The sequence below is a fragment of the Melospiza melodia genome, chromosome 3, assembly GCF_035770615.1.
Source record: "Melospiza melodia melodia isolate bMelMel2 chromosome 3, bMelMel2.pri, whole genome shotgun sequence".
In the NCBI taxonomy this organism is placed as follows: domain Eukaryota; kingdom Metazoa; phylum Chordata; class Aves; order Passeriformes; family Passerellidae; genus Melospiza; species Melospiza melodia.
The window spans coordinates 101657502-101672659 of NC_086196.1; the positions used below are offsets into that span (position 1 = coordinate 101657502).

The 15158-nt window shown below is 43.7% G+C and overlaps 1 protein-coding gene across 2 annotated transcripts in view; it reads left to right on the top strand.

Moving 5' to 3' along the window:
* SPRED2 (sprouty related EVH1 domain containing 2) overlaps nt 1–15158 on the top strand; it is a 59098-nt gene that overhangs the window by 40102 nt on the left and 3838 nt on the right. For both annotated transcript variants that reach the window (XM_063152301.1, XM_063152302.1), the window contains exon 5: nt 14996–15145. In XM_063152301.1, the coding sequence (XP_063008371.1) occupies nt 14996–15145 (150 nt within the window). The remainder of the gene's footprint in view (nt 1–14995; nt 15146–15158) is intronic.

The following is a 15158-nucleotide window of genomic DNA, read 5'->3' on the forward strand; positions in this document are numbered from 1 at the left end:
TCTGCTTATTCCTCAGCCAGCCTGCAGCCCTTCCAGGCATCCAGCAGGGTACTTCTTCCATGGCAAAGGTGGAGATGGAGCTCTCCTGTGGGCTGTCACCTTGTGTGGCTTAGTGGAGCATCATTTTCTTGTATCAGAAGGTGGACTTTTTTTTGGGTTTTGAATAATCTGCAGCTGTGGCTGTGGGAGCATTCACTGGGTGTCAGTAGTCTTGTCTCCTGCCATAAATGTAATTTGCAGATCCAAGATGATAACTTGGGCAGCAGTATCCTGCCCCATCCCTATGGCAAACACTCCTCATCCATCTTTCTGAACCCCATATATCCCCATGGGTTATATCCTTAAAAACAGGACTTTGCCAGCTAATACCTCTCCTGTGGCTTAGACCTACAGCAAACAACCTGTTCTGAAATTCATACCTGACAGGGCAGGAAACAACAGTGTATAGAGCTAAATGTCACAGCCTCGAGTTGAAAAATGCTTATTTCTAAAACGAAATCTCCATTTAGGAGTTTTAACAATACGTAGTTGTGTTTCTTGAGTTTCAGATCCTCCAAAGAGCCCATAAATGTTTTCCATATGTTAGCAAATAAATTTCTTCTGTCTTGTACATTATAAATCGTCCTCTCAAGAGATGGAATCTGAGTAAGACTGGCCATCCATTCTGTCTCCACTGGGGAAACACTGTCCTTGCAACAGGCTGAGATTGTTCTGTTTGTCTTCATCCATCCAGCCTGCATCTTCAGCCTTCTTTAACATTCAGTTCAGAAACAGGGTTTAATATGGACTGAATGTATTCTGTAATTCCTCAGCCACGGAATTTGCCATATAATTGAGTTCTTGTGTAAATTTTTTTTTCCTAATCTACACTTTTACTTTCAATTACAGATAGTAATCCCACATGACCACGAAGTTAAAATTGTGAATTGATTCCAAGGAAAAAAGGTCAATGTCTTCCAGAGTCTGCAGAGTGTCTGAAATGGCCTCTTTTAGCATCCCATCTGAAAAAGCAGAGGTGTTTGTTCTGAAACCTTATGACCAGTTCAGCTGAAACATCACTCATGTGTTTTCCAGATAAATCTGCAGCCTTGTGCCTGCTTTAGTGCTAAAGAAAAGACACCCACTGGCAGGAGGAGCAGCAGCTCCCATGGTTGTTCTGGTTTGTGACTCTAAAAATGACTGCAGTCTCCTTTAGCTTTAAGGGAAATATAAGGGAGAGCACAGCAAAACTCAAGTGTGACATTCATGTTAAAATCCCATGTATTTTATATAATCAACAATTTTTTTTTTTTAAAAAAAACTATTTTTTGTTCAGTATGTTACCTGGAGAGTTTGGCAGATCGAGCAGGCATGATCTAGAGGTGCATGGTTGAGCAGCAGAATTGTGTTTCAAGGTGCACGCACTCAATCCATTGCTTCTCTTGTTGGCTCCTGGCTAAAAGCTTACTTATCTTGGTTCCCCAACTGGAAGAAGGGAGAAATACTCTTATGCTTCACTAAGGTGATACAGACAGATCTTGCTGCTGCTGCTTTTCTTCCTGGACTTCCAGCAGAAGTCTTCAGGCTCATGTTTTCACTACAAAGTTGTGTGTTTGGAGCAATCCTTTGCCCCTTGTGCCTTTTTCTTGTCAGAACATGGATTCCTGTCCTTGGGGGTGTTTGACTTGGGAAGTTTGTTATGTGGCTTGGACACTGCTGACAGTCATTTCAGAGACAGACACAATTACCTGTTCTCTACCACAACAGTGCATATTGGGGCAGATATTTGCATTACAGTCCCCCTTCCATCTCTTCTGCTTTCCTAATTAAAAAAACAGATTTATCCCTGCTGCCTTTCCTTGAAACCTTTTGTCTTCTTTCATTTCCCATCTGGGCCTCAAGCATGTTACAGCCTCACTATTAAAATTTAGAAGATTTATATTCGCTAGATAAACACTAAATCTAATTTTTCTTGCTGGCTTGGTCATTTCACATTCAGATGGTTCTTTTAAAGAACAACTGTGGCTTTTTTTTTTTTTAAGTGGACAGTAAACCCAGTCCAAATACTTTGGAATATATTCATAAGTTCTGTGGGATGCTGGAGCATCTGTCATCCCAGCCCTCTGTGGAAAATGATGTTGCTGAGAGTAGATCAGCGCTGAGTTGTGAGATATGTTTCAGTCAAAAGTTGAGCTCAGAGACTGAGGAGCCACAAGAGCTTGCAGTTTCCTTTTTTCTTAATGCCATCCTCGAACAGCCGAAGGGGGAAATGCATTTTGGAGGCACAGAGCTCGCTGTGGGAATGATGGGGTTGTCACCTCGAGTGGATCCACCTTGTTTGCTCCGTGAGGCTGAGCAGACCAACAGGGAGATGGTTGCAGTGACAGGACATGATGGCCTGCCTTCTGTTCTTCCTGCCCAGCAGCCAGCTGTGCTCTGTGTGAGCAGCCAAAGGGTTCATTGCTGCTAGCCACATCCTCTGATGTCTGGATTTTGGGCTTGCATTGTAAACCACAGCTATTCTAATTCAGATTTTAAAGGAAAAAAATAGTACTTGCCAAGAAGAGAGAAATTCACACACAGAAAAACCAGCAGGCTCAAATCCTTCCCTCAAAAACCTGAAAAGATCCTGACTATCCACCAGTTTTAAGGCTAGCTGCTTTTTATCTGTTTGGGGCTTTTTCCTGCCTTCAGGTTAACTTTGCCCACACAAATTTACATCACTCAATGGGAATGGTTACCAATGCTGAAAGAGATTTTTCAGTAGGGAAGGTCAAGTGGAAAGTTTTTTCTCTGGCTGTCAGGTTTATTTTCTAGTGTTGTATTTCTCCCTTTCTTTCAGGATCTCTTGTTTCTTTCAAGTGGTGCTGGAAATTAACCCATTTATTTTCTTGCTCTTTCTGCTAATACAAGCAGGCTGTACTCACTGATAGTTCAATACTTTTGTCACTGAAACAGTGGTATCATCTGGAAAGGCAGCTGCTCTTTTCCTTAAGTCCTTCAGAAATGCAGAGGCAATTACTGTGTACTTCAGCCTCTAGATTGTCCTTGCTTACTCTTAGTCATAACCTGTCATTTGGACAGAAGGATATATAAAAATTACTGTGGTGTGGAGGTACACAGAACATAAAATCTATTTATTCTTGTCTATATAACAGATTCATAAGATGTAAGTGAAGAGCTCAAGGGAGCAGATAGGAGGTTATAGGTTTGTTTGCTTTCTTTAAAAGAAAGGAGGGGGAGTAAAGGTCTTGCACGATTTATGTATTGCTTTATTGTATTTATCATGAGGGTTTTTTTGCCTTTGTGTCACTCTCTGATAGGTAAAACATGCTTTTCTTACTGCAGATCAGAAATTGGCATTTTAACACAATTCCCAAATTGACTGAATTTCCGTTGCTTTGGTGTTGTTTCACTCTAAGTGAATTGCAAATAAGAAGAACAAGTTATTAAACAAAAAGTATCTGCATTGCTATCAGATATTCTAAGGCTCACTGCTCTGTAGTTTTTATGTAGCTAATTATAGCAATGACTGGGATGTGTTGAGCTACTTTGCTGAGGGTAAGCAATTTCTCTTGTCACAATTCTTCCTCTCAAGACCATTTTTTGTAGTGTATTTTTTGGCTGTGTACCATTCCCACATACAAACACAGTTGGTCATGCAGCGGGATTGGGATATATCCTGCAGGAAACGGAAATTTGATCTTTTGCTGTGGTGGAAGTTTCCTTATAGCTGCATCTTGCCAGAACTTGTGTTGTAATTTGTGCACCAGTTAAGTATTCAGATTTGTTCAGTTTGCCCCAGCAGTTGAAAAGAGATTTCCTTCTTTCGTCCTCTCCTTTTCTCCTTCTCAACACCCATTTTGTTCTTTCCCTGTGCTTGGATGATGATATGGTGTATTTCAGTGTACCAGCTCTTTACATTTTGTACTCCCTTATTTTTGTTATGTACAACCTGACTTGCATTAATTTGAGTAATCTTCAGATTGCTGAAGGTGTTGTTTTCTTGCAGGATGACCTTAAAGATAAAAAGGGTCACCAGGAGACCTGCCTGTAGGATTCCTTGTACAAAGGTGACTTGGCTGGTGCCTCTCTAGCTGTAGTTTTGAGCTGGTGAATTTGTGATCAGAGTGTGTTGTAGCATCGTTTCACTCTTGCAGTCAGCTAGCTGCCTGTTTGTCTTCTGAAAAAATAATTTGGCTGTCTAGTAATGTACTTAAACTATATGATGAGTTAAAGTGTCAAGCTGTTCATGAGCATGTTCCCTTTTAATTCATCTGAAACCGAATGCTGTAGTGCATTTGTGTATTTTAAGGTGCAAATGTGTCAGAAACAAATACAACCAAGAGTAAATTGCTTTTTTGTAACATACAGTAAAACAGAGTGGGAAAGGGGGTTGTTTGTTTGTTTGTTTAGGGGGGATTTTTTTTTTTTTTTTTTTTTTTTACTTTTGCTTTTGTTCAGCTGTGGTTCCCAGGGTATTTCTTTGGTATTATGTAAGGGGAACCTGATTTGAGTCAAGATGCCTGTGAAAAGCAGGTTATTTTTCAGCCCGCCCAGTTCCCCCACCTTGCTTTTGCTGCACAGTCATGCCAAGAGTGAAGTTGATGTGAGGGAGCAGGATTTGGGGTTCCAGGAGTTATTTTAGCCCCTATGTGAAACCACTGCTGAGGGATGCAGCTTGACTGATGCATCTTAAGTCTCAGCAGATCAGAGACCAGCTACTCCATCCCCCTTTTCATAGCACAGCTGACTCTGTGCTGAGCCAACCCAGGGAAGTGAACCAAAAACTAGCCCTATAAAAGAAAGCGAATACTCTTCCGGTGGTTTAGCTCCTGGAGCCAGCTCGCTCTAGGGCTGGAAAAGCAGAAGTGCTGGCTCAAGGGAAACTGGAGCTGATGGGCTGAGCAGGAGGCAAAAACTCTGCCACCCCACCAACATTCATGGTGCCACCTGAAATTCATTGCATACCCCTGGCCCTGGATCCTTTGCCTTCTGCAAGGCCTCTGCTGTGCTGGTGATACAAGTAAGGTGGTTCTTGCACTTGGGTGTGGTTTAGGATTTGTGGCGTTTTTCTCCTTCATGTTTCTACTGTGAAGTTCATCCTTGAGTTGAGACTGGAAGGAGATGCCAGGATAGCTGAGGCTGTGTTGGTGGGGATGTGTTATGGCCAGATGTATGCTTTTACCTTGAAAATACATGGTTGATATGACTGCAGCTTTACATTAGACTCCCTCTTTAATCTGGGCTGTGCAGTCAGCCTTTGAAGTGTACAGGCCTTTCTTTCGGCTTCAGGGTGCTTGAAAATTTGACAGAGGCAGAAAATGGCCTTTTCCATTACTTGCATATCCAACCTGAGGAAGTGGCTTTCAGCAGACAGCTATATTTGTAAGCTGCAGTCTCAGTGGCTGCTGTGTCCCAGGCAGGAGGAGGCAGCAGGGACAGCTGGATTTGGGGTGTCCTGGCTGGCCCCAGGCACTGCCTGTGAAGGTGGCAGACAGAGTAGATGCAGCACGGGGTGTAAACACTGTTGAGAGGAGGCAGCCTTGGCCAGGGCAGGGCGATGGCTGACAGCTTCCTGTGCTGCAGCAGGAGGGATTAGGGAATGGCTGCCTGGCACACGCCCCGTGGGAGCCAGGGATGCAGGTCTGCAGCGAGCAGAAAAAGCTCTCTGCACCATTGGCACGGGGAAAAGCATTTGGCTGCTGGTGCTGAGCTGGAGCATCTGGCTGGGCAGTGATAGGAGGGGAGCTGTGGGGCCAAGGAGTTGCTCTCCTCTTCATGGAGGAGCCTGTAATTCCCACCTGCTGTGTAAACACTGGCAAATCTGATTTGAATCCGTCGTCTTGTGTAACAGGTAGGAAAAAAAAAACCAAAACAGACAGAGAGTTGAGGCTGCCTGGAGTGTGTCCTTGGATTTTTTGGAGGGTTTTTGTTTGTTTGTTTACTTGGGCTTTCTTTTTTTGGAGAATTTGGGCAAGAAAATGAGTAGTTTGGTAAAGCTTAGCAATGAGACATGCTTTTATATGAGGCTTCAAGATTTTTCTTTAAGTTGACAGATTCCCCCTCCCACCCCTGGAAAGAAAAAAGAAAGCAAGAAAGAACAAAAGAAAAGCCATAAAGAAACTTCATAATTTTCAGACTGAAAAAATGTTGTAAGGTGGTGTCCCCTCTTCCTCCCAGGATGTGTTTGGTAGTAACTGAAGATGAACAACAGAATACCAGAGTCTGGGGAGCTCAGAGTGGACCTCTGCCCAGCACAGAAATGCATTATAAAGAACTGCATCTAAATAGGCCTGTTTCCTTCCCTCACCTGTATTTTGTTAAGGGTCTGCTTACCCTGTATCTTGTAAATACTTTATGAAAATTAAATCAGAAGTGATTATAGGAAGCAGTTCATATGTCTCTGGCACTTTCTGCAAGAGGAGAAGGAAAGACAGAAGTAAATAAGTGCCATTACATTTTTAAGCAGAGCCTGACATATTTGCAGTGCATATGAAGAGGATATTTTAAAAGTTTGCATCAGCTGTTGGATTCTATTTTGGTGATAAATTCCAGCTAAAATATCATCGATGTTCATAACTGTGTGAATAAATGACCCCTAACTGACTTCCTAAAATATCATATCAGTCTTCTGTGGGAAGTTTGCATTTAACTTAGTTTTTCTCTCTCTCTTTGTAACCTGTTGTATTATATAGGAGGAGCACTGCTGGAATTAGAGGCTGCAGCATACATAGCAAAGACATTAATGATGGTTTAGGTGCATCAATTCTTTTAGCTTGGCTAATTTAGTTCTCTGTAGTGTTTTTCTTCCCCCTTTATATTATTCCCTTCCCGCTCCTTGAAAGTTTCTGTATAGAAGAGCTGAGATTCATGGTGAGTTTTGTGGAGCCATCTGTTCCCAGCTGTGCTCAGCTGTTCAGTTTAACACCCCCTTATGAACTTCACTCCTTTATTTCTTTACCCATCTTGCCAAAGGAACGTTTTTTAGCAGTGTTGGATGTGCTAAGTTCCCTGTCAGCACCTGAAAATTAGGAGCTCCCCTTGCAGCCTCCCCCACCTGTGCTCTCTGTACCTCTGTGCCACCATAGGTATGGTCAGCTGAGGCCAGGAAGCTGATGCAAAAGTGATTTTGGGCTGCATTCCTGTGGTCCTGCACCCACGTGTGCCCACAGAGCAGGTGATGGCACTGATGGGGGAGAGAGGCAGTTGCCATCACCTCCCCTCACCAGTTCAGACCGTGGTGGCCACTCTCTTGGCCTTAGCAGAGGACAGCTGTGCTAATGCGGGTAATATTGTTAGAGAAAGTGGCTCTGCTGATCTTTGCAGAGCTGTACAAGCACAAATGTTGGATGCTGGAGCATCCAACAATGCTGTAGTCCACACCAGCGTGTCATTTTCAAGGTATAAACAGATTAACAGATCCTCTGCAAAAGGGAAAGGCCTCTATCCTTAGATGGTTTTAAGCAATTAGTTAGTAAAAACAGTTCCCAGGTTTAAGTAAAAAGATCCTGTTGAAGCAGCGTAGCTTGTCTCAGCATGGAGAAATCTAGTCAGGCCACAGCACGGAGGAGTTTCAGGAATGAAGAAAGAGTGGGAGTCCTGGTAAGGAGAGGCTTTCCACATGGATGAGGACACAAGCACCTTGTGGGTAGACAGAGCCACGCTGCTCTCACCACTGTACTGTGGGATTGCTGTGCTGCCTGGGGGATTGGCCCTAGAAGCTGGGCTTGTGGTTTGGGCTTTTTTCCCCCCCTTAAAACATTCTGGTTTTCCCTTGTAAGTACCCAATGCAAAAACTTTCCACTGAAGCAGTGCTCTAGCCCAGTGTTGCAGGAAGGGGGAGAGGTATCCTGGGAAGGAAATGCTGAACAGACCTGCTCAGGGTCCCTGGTCCAGGTCTCAGTCCCAGCAAAATGGGATGCTGACTTACTTCAGTCCTCCTCTGACTTCTCAAACAAAGTTTCTCTTTGTATCTCTTCAAATGCCTGCTTTTGCGGACATGTCTGATGCCTTGAATGAGGCAAGTAGTGAAACAGGAAAATCTCCCTGAGGTTTCCCCCCCCTTACCACATCTGAGTGTTTGTCATGTCATTTCATCGTGTCTGAGTCTCATATATTCTTTTCACTTCTTGAAGTGAGCTGTTAAGCCACATCTGTGGCCCATGCAGAGCTGCCCAATGATGCCAGAGTCGGGTTTAGCAGGAGTTTAATGGAGATGATCTTGTGTGCTGAATTCTAATAAATGTTCCTTAAGTTTTGCTGACTTCAGGCCAGCACAGCCACCAGCATCTTTATGGCACTAAAAGCTATAACCACAAAAACTTAAAATAAGAAAAGGTAGCAGTAAAAAATAGCTAGCTGTCTGCACTTTATATTGGTATTTGTTTCAGAGATAACTAGAAAACAAACATTTGAGAAATTCTACTCCTGTTCTGGTGTTGGACAAGTCTGAATCCATGCTTATTGTAATGGTTGTGTACAGCCAATTTGTCTTTGAACTGAACTGGAATATGATCTAACATGAAGCTTTCCCTTCAGACTTTCAGCAGACTTTCAGCTACATTCAGTTCCAGCCATCCCCAGTGGATGAGAGTGGCAAAATGTTTCAAAAATGTGTGGAAGCAATTTTCTGCAATACAATTTCTGTCTTGTCTTCAGTGATGGGAAACAAACAGAAATTTGTCAAAAGCATTTTCTTCCATGGTTTTGTATTGCCATGACAAATTAAAAGCTTGTGCTTAGGAGACAGGAGTCTCAAATCTTAAAAGATTTTTCACACTGAATCTCTTTCTTAATACTTGGATCATCTAAGGTCTCTTTGAAATGGACTGTCTTAAGTATACAAGGCACAGTTAGAGGTTGATGGAAAATGTCAGCTGTTCCCTTTTCTAAATGTCTTGAATAGAGAGAAAAAGGTGTTTTGAGACAAAATCTAGGATTTGTGCTGTTCCACTGTCTGTGAAAGTCAGAAGTGCTGTATCTCTTTAGGCTTTAAAAATAAAATTTAAAAATGCTGGAGGAGAAGGGAAGGACTTGTTCTGGTCTGGCAAGATTAGGCTGAGGGAGTTCTGGGAGACTATATTTTATCTTAATTTCTTCGGAGAGGTGGAAGTTTCTCTGCCACGCATCCGAAATAACTCTCAGACTTCCTCTTTGTGACGTTCCTAAACGGCGGCTCCGTAGATAAGGCCCAGGCCGGCGCAGAGCTCGGTATCACTCGCTCGCTGAGCTGTTTTGCCAGTTTTATCATTCTTCCTTTCCGGACTGATAGCACAGCCGTGCCTCCCCATATCCCAGTGAAAGCAAAGGGTCAAGTGACGTTGTGCCAGGGCTCCTGAGGGATTGCACCTGGGCAGAGCACACTGAGGGCTCCGGCTGCCGGTGGGGAGCCCGTTCATTGCAGAGGCCTCGGCCGGGGCTGGTTGGGCTGTGGCATGGGAGGATGCAGCTCTTGGGCTGTCGCTTTTCCAGGCTCATCCTCAACCCAAGCAGAGCTGGGTTTCTTGTCCTGGGAATGGTGGGGATGCCTTCTCAAAAGATGGGGTGGCACTGGTCTCTTCTTCAGCATGGTCAGGCTTTCGCAGGTGAACCCAGGAGCTGCTGCAGGGAGCTTTGGCTGTTGCAGGAGGATGCCTTCGGTAAAGGTGAAGTTTTGCTTTTCTCTGCTGCATGGCAGGAGGCCGCCTTGGATGTTGTGATGTGTGGGCTTGCATGCAGTGGGAGATGGGAAAAGTGGAGCGGGGCAATAGAGAGCAGGTTGGCTTGTGCTTTGCAAAGGCCAGGCTGGCATGGCGTTTTGATTCCTTCAGGACCATTATTTGCAAAGCTAATTGTTCAACATCATGATACATCTGTTCCCGCCTGCTTCATGCAACCATTAACCATTCTAGAGAGGAAAAAAAAATCATGTCTTGCTTGACCCACAGTTATTTTTCACAGCAAACTTGCAAATCCTTTAGCTGGCAGAGAGCACTTCTGGAAGTTTTAAGTGACAGAACTCCACAATTTCCCTCTGGCAACCAATTTCTGACAAGCTGCCACAGATTGTATTGCTTCATAATTCTGAGAGGAATCTTTCTTCTTTCTTGTAGTCAGTCTTGCATGTTGCATCACACAGAGTTAACCTATTCTGTGAAGCCATTAGAGGCAAGGTGATCAGTCCAGTTCAGAAGCAGGAGAAGTCTGCTTTTTCTCGTGTTTTTTTCATAGATGCTCATCTGTGCTTATTGCTTAGGTATCTGATTAGCCTTCTTGTGTAACAAATCCATTTCAATGAGAAATAAACTGCAGTAAATGATTAACATAATCCTCTTTACTAATGACTGGGGTTTTTTAATTTAATGAGTCACTTCTGAAAGTCTGAGGGGGAAACAAGGACATGCTTTTTTGTTTAAATCACCACAGTGCCATCATTTGCCTGTGGAAGCCTGGTGCTGTTTCTTCAAGCAGCCGTAGCACACATGCAGTACGTGTGCTTGCTCAGATATGTCCAGCTCATTGCAACAGGAAATGTGTTGCACAGGTTTTATTAAATGACTCTTACAGTCGTGATTAATGATTTTGTTATCCAGGCAGTGAAACCACAAGAGTTTGTGACCGCTATAGCACTCAGAAGGTTCTGGTATGAGCAGCACAAATCTCTCATAATTGAGCATTTGAGGGCATGTTGAAACAGAGTTTGTTATCAGACTCCCTGTTCCAACAACTTTTAGTCTTGGGTTCTTTTCTCTTTTGTGACTCTTGGGCATGTTTTCAATAGTTCCCCCTCAAAACCATATGCTGGAGCTGGATTGGTTTTAACAGGTTTGAGAAGATGGTGTTTCTCTGAGAGACCAGTGGCTCAGTAGTTTGGGACCTGATTTTCCATCAGTGAAATAGCCTGTGTCTGGAGGCCACATCCCTTCTAGATGTATTTCTGTAGGTGAGTGTTTGTATTTGGAAGACTTAGAGCAAGCATGTCATGTTTCCACCTTTCACCACCCTCCCCAAAATTTTGCCTGCTATGCTGATGGTAGATAATCCCAGCCAAGTCCCAGTCTTCTTGTGGGGGACAGAAGCTGTTCCCTGCTTCCCTCACTGACATAATTTGTTCTTAGTGGCACTTGGCTGAGGATGAGTGTACCTTTTCTTTGAGAATATGCCTGATTTTCACCAGGTTCAGGTTCAGTTGCAGGGGAGGGGCATTGAGAGGACAGTAGACTTTCAGAGGCCTGAAGCATCATCATGCCTCTAATCCTTGGTCACTGAATTTCTTCTGAGGGTTTCCCTCTGGCTTCTTGAACCTCGTTTTAGCTATAGCCACCATCAGAAGTACCTCCTTCTGCCTGAACCTTATTTGAGCCTGTTCCAGTGAATGCTTTGTGATCTTACTTTTCTAAAGTATATTAGAAGAATAATCCCTCTCTGCTCACATTTCTGTGGGATTCACAATTTAGCAGACTTCTCATCTTCTTGGTCCCTTCCATGATCTCTTTCCCAGGCTGGAGAGACCCAGGCTATTTAGTTGGCTGTTGTTGAGAAGCCATCCCCTGTCCTCTGTGGGGCTGGCCATGGCTCTGTGAGGTTGCCATGATGGAAATGCCCTTACTGGGACAGGGTGGAGAGGGCCAGCACCACAGACAGCTTGGAGCAGCACAGCAGGTACATGCAGTGATTTGGGGGTTGTCTTTTTTTTAACCTGTTGCTGAGCCACCAAGTGGGCACTGTCACAGAGCTGCCTATTTTAATCCCAAGACCTCTTTCCTGGCCAGCAATAACTGGCTCAGAGGGCATCATTCTGTGTGTCAGATCAAGGTGTTTATGTCACACTGCTCTTTAGGTTTAATTATGTTTGGGGGTTTTTTAGCATCCAGCATGTTAAGTCTCTCTGCATTATGAGATTCTTAAGCAAAGTTTTCAGGGTCAACTTTCATTTTGACTCTTGTGAATAACAAGTTTCATCTGGAAACTGTGTCATCATCTTGTTCATCTCTCTCCTCACATCATTGATGAGTGTGCCCAGCAGCACAGATGAGGGGCCTGTGGGTTTCACTGGTGACCTTCTGCTTGGGAGGTAGGAATTTTCTACCTCTTTTGTTTTCTTCAGTCCTCAGACCATGCATTCATGTGTGCTAAGAGCACTCTTCCCCTATGTCAGTTTGAAATAGCGAGGGACCTTGGTGGAATATTGGTTTTTTAAAGGAACCAGTGCTTATCCCAGCTGATGGTCAGCAAGGTAACTCTGCAGACACTGCATTTGTCACCCAGCTACTGCCTTTAGTGTCACCAACCAGGAGTCAGCATAAACTTCTTTATGGACGAGTGAGCAGAGACCCAGTCTTGGATAGGTTGATTTCCCCTTTCTGGGTGCTTAGAGGGAGTATTTGTGTTGGCAAACTGCCCATCTAATCTGAGGACATTGAATGTGGAAATGCAGCGATTTTTAATAAGGTGAAAGCGGAGAGCAGCGCCGCAGCCTCTGGTATGCTGCAAACAGGTTTTGTAGCCGTGTCAACACATGTGGAGGAGAGGCTCAGTTGCCCTGCCGGGTCTAAAGGGAGAAGAAGGTGTGGAGGATAGCAAAGGTAGATACAAATCAGGCAAGATAGAAATCACTACAAGCTCTTTTCCAGTTGCCTATTGCAGAAATGCTGCCTTCCCAGAGAGGCAGCAAATAGCGCAGTGCTTGGAGGGCTGGTTATAGCTCCCAGCTGCCCTGCTGAGATTATCAAGGAGTTATATCTAGTTTGGGTGGGATTTTTATTTTCATCCAGGACAGGGAGGCAGTTGCAGGACGGTATGTGCAATGACCTCCCACTGGGTTGTTTCCCCCAGGCTGCATTGTTTGGACCACGAACACCCATGATGTTTTCGGAGTGTATCCACAAAAGGCTTGTCCCAGCAGGGCTCAGCTGTGGATCCACTGAAGCTGAAGGGTCCTGCTGCCTGCCATGGTACCATTTTAAGGCCCTGCCTCTTTTTTGCTTCATGTCAGTTGAAGTTTAGCTTTGAGAGCAGGCTGGGGCTGCCTGGGCCATGGGGTATGGTATGTGGCTTTCTGAGACCTTAAATCACAGCTCAGCATCTTGGTCTGCACCACATACAGCTCTGCAGGAAAGGTACTTTTGTGAGTACCAATATGGCCGTTGTAACTAAGTCCTGATTCTTCTCAGGGTTTTCAAACAAGTTTTAAGCTTAATGTTATTACAAAACATTTGTAGAAACTGCCTTTTTGTTTGTTTGTTTAATGTCCCCAAATGTGCTAGATATTGCAGGGCCTGAAGTTAAGTCCACAAGAATTAGCTTTGAAGGGTTTAAACCCCAGATTTGAACTGCCTTTGTCTAATAAGTTATGAAGACTGATGAAGCCTCTTTTTTAAAAGAGCCTGAATATTGGTACAGCCTGAATATTTGTTCCACTTTAGAGGTGTCGTTAACTATGTTAAGAGTTGATTTGCTTCTGTGTATTTGTTTAAAAAAAAAAAAAAAACTAAAACAAACACACATATTAAAAGTCTGTTCTTAATGGGAGTCAGCCATTCAAAACTCATTCTGCTTGTTATACCTCTCAGATAACCCAGCTTGGCTTTACATCACACTGCAAACAACTGTGTATTTGCTTTCAACAGAATAAGTTGGGAGTTCGGTGCTTTTAAAGTGCTGCAAGAGTTAAAGAGAACCAACATCTGTTTTTGTGTTGAAATGCTTCAAGGTGTTCTCACCTTTGGACAGAGTCTTTCAGAGTGTTGTTTTCAGAATAAACAAATATTCACAAAGAGGGTTCTTGTATTCTTGGAGCAAGAAATGTGTCTGATGCCATTCATTGGAAAATAGTATTTAGAGAGTGCATTCTTGACAAGGAGAGAAGGTTTTTCAGGTAAAACCAGTCTTGTGCTACTACTGATACAATTCTTCTCTGCTCTTGAGGTTGTGCAGTCTCAGCTGACTGCAGTGGCAAGCAGGACTATGGACTTGTAGCTGCAGCACCTCTTGTTAGTTGAGAGGGGGGTGGGGTGGAGATTTCTTTTATTTCAGGCACCAACGTTTCAGGCACATGCAGTGCTACAGCTGTTCTGCTTGTTGTGCATGGAGGCTCTCTTTTTCCTGCTCTTGGTTTGAGGGTGCTTTTAGCAACTGTCCATAGAGATTCATGGTAATATGAAAAAGCCCAAAACTTATAAATAGAATTAATGGGCAAAATCCTGAATATTGTATGGCAACTGTTTTAACCAAGGAAGGGCTATGGAGAGATGGTGGCTGACATTACTACTTCTTTGTGTGTTTCTGCAGGAAGAGAAATAGGATTGTTAAGAAGCAGTAGGTATTGGCAACAGCATGTTACTGTGTTATGTTTCACCCTTTCACGATCATTGTTGCATAATGATGTAACTAATTAACCTAAAGAAAGTGCTCAAAGAGAGCCAGGAATGTATAAAAATACAAGTAACATTCATTGCACAGTAATAGTGAGTGGCAAAAAAGTGACAAAACAAGAAAAAAAGCCTGAAGTTTTTAAAGGAAAGCTGATATTCAGGTGATGAACTGGAATTCAGTGAGTGTTTGGAGAATGTGTAAAGGTTACAAAATTGCCAGTATTTTTGTAGCCTGGGTGACTGGTGGGGTACAGCCTGGGCACACAGATGCTCTGTCTGAGCCCTCAGGACCTACAGGATTGCGTCATTTGCCGGGGTTTAACTTTGCTCTTCAGAGGTAGCTCCTGGTGAGCGCTCATCGCCCCACCATGCCCAGGATAACAAATAACATGCCAAGCGAATACAAGTGGTGTTGGTGAATATGTCACGGACAGGCTATGGCATATTATTTTTCCATGTGTGTGGTGACAGCTTTTATGGCCTGGCAACAGATCTGCCTCTTTTAAGTATTTTATGAGAAACTTCATGAAGCCTCCAGCGGTCAGGTGTTGCCAATGTTGCAGGTGTGCGCAAAGTCAGTGAGTGGCAAAACATCTCTTAATGCCCTGTGCTGTAACAGCTGAATATATGACGATTTTTTCCCCCCTTTCCATTTAAAACAGAATGCTACAGATAGCTCCTCCAACTCCTCTCAGAAAAGGGAACAGCCTGTGCGAACTCTGGCTTCTCCTGCATCCTGTGAACATCGAAGAATTTGCACTCGTGGACACCTTCACGACCATTACAGCTCTGACCACTACCATCTAGAACAAGTAAGGTTTCTTC